The sequence below is a fragment of the Crocodylus siamensis genome, chromosome 6, assembly GCF_052110815.1.
Source record: "Crocodylus siamensis isolate JL-2025a chromosome 6, ASM5211081v1, whole genome shotgun sequence".
Taxonomy (NCBI): Eukaryota; Metazoa; Chordata; order Crocodylia; family Crocodylidae; genus Crocodylus; species Crocodylus siamensis.
Window position 1 is genome coordinate 10,310,624 of NC_143400.1, and position 7,712 is coordinate 10,318,335.

Here is a 7,712-nt window from a genome sequence, read left to right on the forward strand (position 1 = left end):
GGTGGCAGCTTACAAATATATCACGGGTGAGCATCAGGGGCTAGGCAAACAACTATTCACCAAAGTGCCTTAGGGGAAAACGAGGAGCAACAGTCATAAACCTCTAGAAGAAGGTTTCAGACTGGATATAAGGAAAAACTTCTTCATGATTTGTATGTCCAGACTCTGGAATAGACTCCCAGCAGGGGTAGTGCAGGCACCTACCCTGGAGATATTCAACAGGAGACTGGACACACACCTTGCTGGGGTTATTTGACCCCAGCAGTCTTTCCTGCCCAGAGCAGGGGGCCTGGACCCAGTGATCTCATGAGGTCACTTCCAGCCCTAAACTTCTGTGAATCTGTGGTACTTTCAGGGCTCTGAGTGGCTGAAGGGACACTCAGACACTGCCTGTGCCCCATCTGCCACCTGCACCCAGGGCTGTGCTCTACCAGTACCGAATTCAGCACCCAAGTAGGGCCATCTCTTCCCCTGGGGGACATGCTACTCTGGGAATCCCAGACAAAGAGCCCCCACCTATAATATGGGATGACACTGAAAGAGGCTGCTGCTCCGGGTGCTCCAGCCCATGCAGTTCATTGCTTTGGAGAAACCTCATCTCAGCTCCTCCCGCTTGACTTGGTTTCTATAATGGGATGAGGGCCCAGCAGAGTCCTTGGCACAAGGGAGACCAGCCTGGTAGCAGCCCCATCTCCTTGTGCCTCCCCCTTTCTCTCTCTTGCTCCCTTACAGAGTGCTCTGGGCAGCAGCTGTGGTCAGGGTGACTTTTGCTCAGGGCCTCTTGTGCTTTGGCACCCAGCAAGATGACTGTGTTGTAGCTTCCCCAAACTAAACACTTAATTAGGCTGGAACAAAAATGTCCCCGATTCTCCCCTCCCTGAAATGCAGATGTGTCCTGTCCTGCAGCCTTTCCCCCTTCCTCACCCACACACAGAGCAGAGCAGAGAGCTCCCTGCTCCCCGAACAAGACTGACGTTGGCTTCTTAGTCTCAGTTCCTTATTCCTGTTCCCCGTTCCTTTTTCAAAGCTAATGGGCATGAGGCAGAATTTGGTTCGTTATTCCCAGTTCCTTATTCCTGGTTCCATTTTCAAAGCTAATCTATACCCAGAGATGACCAGAGCAGCGTGAAGGGCCCAGGATGGTCGCCCCAATTCGCACCCCCTAGAGATGGCCCTGTCTATACCCAATAAAAGCTTTCTTTTATGTGAAATGTTTCTTGTTCCAAGCCAAATCAGCCAAGTCAATTCCAAATCCATGGGTCATTCAAGAATCATATGTGGCCCTACAACCGACAAACATCCTCCACCCCACCTGGGGCTTCAGATGTTTCCAAATCATTTGGCAGGTATCCTATGTGCAGGCCCAAGCCCAGAGGCTTGGGATTCAAATGCCCCCAATTTTCACTTGCCCTCAGCCATATGGCTGCAGGAGGAAGCTAGGAAGGAGTCTCCCATTCCCATAACGTTGGCATAAAGCCAAGGGCTTCCCACTCCAGCAGCTAAGTGGGAGATTAACTATCCATTACCTTCGCAGATACTACCCCCGTGCCAGGAGAGAAGCTATCCCCAGGTGCAACTAGCAAAACTGCCTTGGTGGTCAAGGTGTTTCCCCTGCCTGCTAAGCATAGGAACTACACTTAAGCCTGCAAGAGGCCGAGAGCAAGCTTCTTATTAATTACATGCCCCAGCCCTGCTGGTGCCCCTCACTCCCAACTGGCTCCCCACAGCGATGCCCACCCTGTGCCCACAGCAAGCACACCCCCAGAGCTGCCAGACATGCAGGCAAGGAAGTGGAGGAGGGATCACATCCAGTCCCACTCCTGGTCCCCAGCCACCTCCCCTAGTGGCAGCCACCTCCCCCCGTCCACTCCCCACAGCAATGCCCACCCCATGCCTGCAGCAATATGTGGGGCAGAAGTGCAGGGCAGCGATCACAGTACATCCTGCTCCCGGCTCCACCATGCACCCCAACGGCTGGGCCCAGAGATGCTGCAGGGGGTGTGGGGGCTGCCAGGCTGAGGCCAGAGCAAATCCTGGGGGCTGCCTGGCTGCAGGGGGTGCTCCAGGATGATGCCTCCCAGGTGCAAGGGGACCCCGAGACCCCCCCCCCCCGCAAAACCAGCAACACTGGAGGCCCCCAAAACCCCCAGAGCTGGGTGTGGGGGCCCAACTCAGCCCCCCACAAAATGGCACCTCTCCCCCCTGCGCAGCACCACTGCAGCCCCAGCACAACGAGGAGCCCACCAGTAAAGCCCCGTCCCAATCCAGGGGACAGAATCCAGGAGTCCTGGCTCCCAGCGCTGCTCCATCCACTCACCCTCACAAACCCACTCAGACCTGGCCATCGTGACCGTCACCCTGTGGACTTGGACTGAGGTGATGTACAAGACTCGAGTTCCCCCTGCACTCGGTGGCAGCTGAGACAGTGGAGGCAGGGAGCCCACTCTCGTCCCTGCAGGTCTGGGCTACCACGTAGGGGCAGATGCCCCAGAAGCCATTCGTCCGCCCAGCAATGGTCTAGAAATGCAAGTAGCCTGTGGCCCAGCATGTAGCTTCGGAGAGGGGCACGCACCCACAGGGGCAGAAAGGAGCAGGATTGAGCCCGTACAATTTATTTATTAATGATGATTTCACGGTAGACAAGTGGGCACAAGATGCAATAGCGGCATGAGTGGCAGCATCCAAGTGCCTATTTAAATGTTCCTCTTCCTCTGTGCCAGCTGCATGTAAGTGTATGATCTCTTTGCCCCCCTCCAACCCCTGCCCCCATCACTGCTGCAGAACCAGTCTGGCAAGGGCTGTGGAGGGGCAGTGGGAAGGGCTGATGGCCTTGCTCGCTCCCTGGGATCTGAACGTACAGGGCCTGGCTGCAGGACTTTGCATGGGGCTGCTTGGCACCAGGGCTGAGCAAGCATCAGCTGCTGTCTGCAGGATGGAAGGGTCTAACCCACCCCTGCTCCTGTGAGCACTAGAGCCAAGGGGGCTGGGACGGGGTGGGGGACAAGGTAAGAATTGGCTTGTCACTCGCAGTTGCCCAAGAGCCTCTGCTCCCATCCCAGCAGCAGTGGCCACTGCCCTGCAAGGGGCCTCCTCTGCCCAGGGTGGGGAATGTCCTCCTGCTCCTCCTCTTGCTTCTGCCCTGCCCTGCCCCAGCCCTTTCACCTGCTCCCGGCCACCTGTCTTTGCCTCCCTGGTCAAGCAACATGTTCAGACCACCCCTGGGCTACAATGGGCTTGGAAGAGGAAGGTGGGGAGCAGAGGCCTGGGCAATGGGGTAAGGAAGGTCTGGGGACAAGCTGAAGGGCTTCACAGAGAGCAGTGGAACAGCAGCTGCAGCACATTGCCCCAAAGGTATCTGCCACAGCTAGAGCTGCACCTGCAGCAGGCATGCCTGATTTCAGCTCACACCCGTGTCTGTGCCCTGCACCAAGCATGCCCAGTCTCAGCCCCACCCTCCCCCCACATGAGTTCTCTTGGGGCAGGGCTTGGGCGAAGGGCTCTGGACAGATGCTCGGGGGTCAGTAGCTGATCTGACCATGTTTATTGGGGCAGGCAGTGCTGTGGGCCAGGGGAGGCAGGTGGCCGATGCCACTTTCAGGGGTGGGTCTGTTCCCACACGGCAGGCTCATGCTGCTGGTGTGGATAGTCCCAGTAGCTGTGGCAAGTGGCTCACACGGTTCCTGGGGTCAGGGTGCAGGTGGGGTTAGTGGATGGCTCTGTGTGCTGGTAAATCACCACAGCCTGGAGAGATGGATGGACAAACAGACGGTCGGTCACCGGACTCCTCTCCCTTCCCAGAGCTGGGGGAGCAGCCAAGGGTCGGGGCTCCCTGCTCCAACCCTGCAGCCTCCCAGTCCCTCCCAGGTCAGGGGCAGAACCCAGGCATCCCAGCTGCCCACCTCTACACTCCCCAGGTCACACCTTGTAGCAAAGTCCAGGCCGCTCAGTGCAGGGCACAGCCCAGGCACACACAGCCCCTCCTGGGCCGGCATGTCATACCCACAACAGAGCTGCCCTTGAGCCCCAGCAAGAGAGGCGCCCCAGCCCCAGGACCTGCGGGGAGCCCAGCAGTACCAGGTCGACGAAGCTGTCCCGGCAGGTGGCTTTGCACCCGAAGGCTGCGCCGGTCAGGGCCAGGCAGAACTGCAGCAGTGTCAGTATGAAGAGGAGTATGATGATGCCATCCATGATACCCTGAGTGGGCAGCAACAGTCAGGAGCAGCGCCTGGGGCAGAGGGCACCGGCTACCCCCTGCACCTGCCTCCCAGTGCCCCCCTTCTCCACAGCAAGGCACCCCCCAGTGCCCACCCCACTGCATGGTGCCCCCGAGTGGCCCCCTGCACCACAGCGCCCCCTAGTGCCCCCCTACCCCTGGCAGCCATGGGCCTGGCTCACCTGGACTTCAGGGGCGGCATTCACACACTCCATCAGCTCTGAGTCCCACTGGCAGTAGTGGGCACCATGGGTGATGGTGAAGGACAAGAGGAACACCAAGAGGCCCGTGCCCAATAGTACAGCACTCACGGAGTTCAAGGCCAGCACTGCCTTCACCTGCAGGGGGGCAAGGGGGTAGGCACGCAAGACCCCTTGGCCCCCACTGCCCCTTGAGCCCCAGGCCCCACTCTGCAGGCTTTGGGCCCCATGAACTTGACTTCCCTCAAATCTCCAAGCTTGGCCCCCAGGTCCTGCCCCCCAGCCCCAACCCAAGACAGATCCCTGGCAAGACCCATCTGGCTCTGGGGAGGACCCTGTTGCTGCAGCCTTTCCCTGGTGCCACATGCTCTCATCCAGGGCCTGTTGCTTACCTGGTGGGTTTCTGAGGTTTCCAACTTCCCCCCGACTTTATGCTCCATTAGGGTTGGGGGTGCTGGAGCACTGGGGTGCTGAGGCAAATTCAGGGCTCAAGTTTCTAGCTGCGGGGGGGGGCTTTAACCTTTCCCAGAGGTGCTGAGTGCTGGCTGGGGCTGGGGACTAGGCTGAGCCAATGCTCCTGCAGGGACCAGCCCTGGAGGGTCCTGGCTAGAGGGTCTTGCCCCTCTGCTCAGGCTCAGATTGATGCTGCATTGGGGGCAGGAAGGGAATGTGCCAAGTTTAGACATCCTGGCACTGTATTTCCCAGTTTGGAACAAAGTTTCCCTCCGGTTCCAGTCCAGTTGGGGTTTCCCCTCACCCCAGTCCCTTTCTGCCTGACAATTCCCACCCCACACACCCAAGTCCTTCCCCACCAAATGTCCATGCCCAGCGAGGCCCAGCGGTGCTTTGAACTGCTGCAGCTCTTACCAGCGAGATCTTGGGTTTCCTGGAGGCCGCCACCGAGAGGGAGCCTGAGATCACACACTGCAGGGGAGAGAGGGCAGAGGGGGGATCAGGGGCCTAGTCACAGCCTGCAGGCCTGGGGGGCGGATGGGCTTGGGGTGTGTTCACAAGATAAGGTGGGGTTACTACAGGGGTAGTCAGACCTTACCACAGGGTTGCTCAGGCCCTGGTGCAGGGATACTCACTTGTTACCCCCAGGTTACTCAGCCCTACCACAGGGGCATTCACACCCTAGTGCATGGTTCTCATTTCCTACCATGCAGATGCGCAGTCCCTACTACGAGGTTACTCAGGCACCAGGATATTGTTACTCAGTGCCTACAGCAGTTACTCAGTCATTCCTATGGGGCCACCCAGCTCCCACAATGGGGTTACTCTGTTGTTACTTTGAGGTGACTCGGCCCCTCCTGCAGGGCGCCAGGTTACTACAGGGTAACTGTTCCTACCCGCCCCCCGCTGTGGGTACCAGCCTGTGGAGCACGTAGGGCCAGTTGCTTTGGGCATCTCAGGGATACTTCTAAGATGTCCCGTGCCACCAGCTCCCCCTGCCCCAGGCTCACCAGGAAGCTGGTCCAGACGGACGTTCCCACATGAACAGCAGGGTAGTGAAAATCGAACAGTGGGATCATGATGATCCCGAACACGGCCTGCTGGATGCCCACGAGGATCTGTGTGATCTGCCGGGACACCAGAGCAGGGGCATCACCGTCACAGGCTGCTCCTGATGGCCCCAATCCTGGCCCAGCCCAGCCCCGACCCCAGCCCCCTCGGTCCTTGCTGCGCAGTTACTCAGCCCTGCTACGCAGTCCTGAGCCAGGGACGCCGTCTGCCTCCACCCCGCCCTTTGCCGTGGGGTCCTCTGCTCCCCCCAGTCCATCCGAACCCTCTCCATACCCCCCAGCTCCCACACTCCCAGTGTGACCCCCACCTGCTGGCCTGAGCATCTGGGCCCACGACCCCCTGACCAGACTGGTCTTCCATGGAGATGCTGCCCAGCCAGGCAGATGTACTCACCCCCAGGGCCAGTGGCTCCCCCTGCTGGAACTTCTCCAGGGGCTTTGGCCTGCTTCCAGAGGCCTGGGTGGGGGGCACGATCTGCGTCAGCAAGACAGTGCCAGGGGCCCTTTGCTCCATGGTTCAGCTGACCCAGCTCCCACTCGGCTGGTGGGAGCTGCTGCGGACAGGAGGAGAGGGGCAGAGTTAAGGGACAAAAAGCCAGAAGCCAGACACCTGGGGTCCACCCCAGCCGCGGGGTCTGGTGGGCTGGGGAAGGCGAGCCCCGACACCTGGGCTCCATCCCAGCCTCAGGACAGAGCGGGTGGGGACTGTGAGGGATGGCAGCGGTAGCCAGGACACCTGGGTTCTCTCCTGGGCTCTGGTAGGAGACTGGGGTCCATCGGGTACAGAGGCTATCCCCTTCCTGGAGCTAAGGGGCCTGGCTCTGATGAGCTGGGGAAGGGCAGGGCCTGTCCCGGGTCACCCCACCCCCCTGGCCCAGCCCCAGCCCCAGGGGCAACCCCTACCTGCCCCTTCTAGCAGCAACCTCAGCTGTGCCTCTGCAGTGGGTGACACTGGAGCCTGGCCCCTCTGCCTGAAGAGGAAGGAAGAGCGGGGCCCAGAGGAGAAGTGGGAACAGCTGGACGAGGGAGGTGCAGAAAGTGAATCCCTGCCCTGGGGTCAGGTTGTGCAACAGGGCGAAAGCCTGGGGCAGCTGCCAGGAGGGGCCTGCACAACTGGGCCACACAGAGGGGCAAGGGCCGTCATGCTGCAGAGGGGGCATTAGGAGGAGCTGCATGGTGGGGGCAGGGGGGATTAGGCAGGACCTCATGCCCCGATCACAGCCTCCTGTCTGCAACCCAGGCCTCGGCTGCCGGCCCGTGCTCAGCTCAGGGGCAGGGGTGGGGTTGAAGCGTGGGACACCTAGGGCCAGGCCCAGGGATCGGGCCCCCTGGCTGGGCAGAACGTGTGGGGCACTGAGCGGACGATGTGCAGTGAGGGCACGGGGCCGGGGTCACAGCACACCACAGCCCCGCTGCACAGGGGGTGAGGGGCATCTAGCGAATGCAGCAGGTCGTTGGATCCCAGGAAACATGGGGGGGGGGCGCTACGGGAGGAGCCAGGAGCCCGGACATCTAGGGTCTGTCCCAGCTGCAGGCAAGGAGCAGCATCTGGGGGTTAAACAAGGGGGCACTGGAGCACCGGGCTTCTCTCCCAGCTCAGCCTCCTTGGAGGCTGGATCTGTTTTTCATGCAGAGCCGTGGTCAGGTGCAAACCCCACAGCCCGGCCTGGTCAGAGCGTGGTCGAAGCCTCGCGGTGTGACCTGTGGCCCCGTGACCCCTTTGCACCCTGCTGGGGCCGATGAGGGCATGCAGCAGCAGATGGCAGGAGGAAAGCC

The 7,712-nt window shown here is 60.4% G+C and overlaps 1 protein-coding gene across 4 annotated transcripts; it reads right to left on the bottom strand.

Annotated features, from left to right (window-relative positions):
• Positions 1-3,526: 3,526 nt before the first annotated feature.
• On the bottom strand, positions 3,527-6,966 carry LOC149860953 (membrane-spanning 4-domains subfamily A member 4A-like). Of its 4 annotated transcripts, none has more exons than XM_090053627.1 (8): positions 6,840-6,966; positions 6,331-6,490; positions 5,877-5,993; positions 5,281-5,337; positions 4,806-4,883; positions 4,396-4,551; positions 4,075-4,194; positions 3,527-3,741 (listed from the first exon to the last, which is right to left on the bottom strand). In XM_090053627.1, exons 2-8 carry the CDS (start codon positions 6,448-6,450, stop codon positions 3,670-3,672), a joined length of 720 nt encoding a protein of 239 aa, XP_089909753.1. In that variant the 5' UTR covers positions 6,451-6,490; positions 6,840-6,966; the 3' UTR covers positions 3,527-3,669. The 4 variants fall into 4 exon arrangements, with proteins under 4 accessions (XP_089909753.1, XP_089909755.1, XP_089909754.1 ...); XM_090053629.1 differs by having other exon boundaries at positions 6,331-6,487; positions 6,844-6,959; XM_090053628.1 differs by having other exon boundaries at positions 6,331-6,487; positions 6,840-6,959.
• Positions 6,967-7,712: the final 746 nt, after the last annotated feature.

What these genes read in the sequence shown, in the direction of transcription:
- LOC149860953 (XM_090053627.1), bottom strand. Translation starts at nt 6,450, where the DNA reads ATGGAGCAAAGGGCCCCTGGCACTGTCTTGCTGACGCAGATCGTGCCC. An exon ending in GGGAGCCACTGGCCCTGGGG is followed by an intron (nt 5,994 to 6,330) that starts GTGAGTACATCT and finishes GTGTCCCGGCAG; the next exon opens with ATCACACAGATCCTCGTGGG. An exon ending in ATGCCGCCCCTGAAGTCCAG is followed by an intron (nt 4,195 to 4,395) that starts GTGAGCCAGGCC and finishes CTGCCCACTCAG; the next exon opens with GGTATCATGGATGGCATCAT.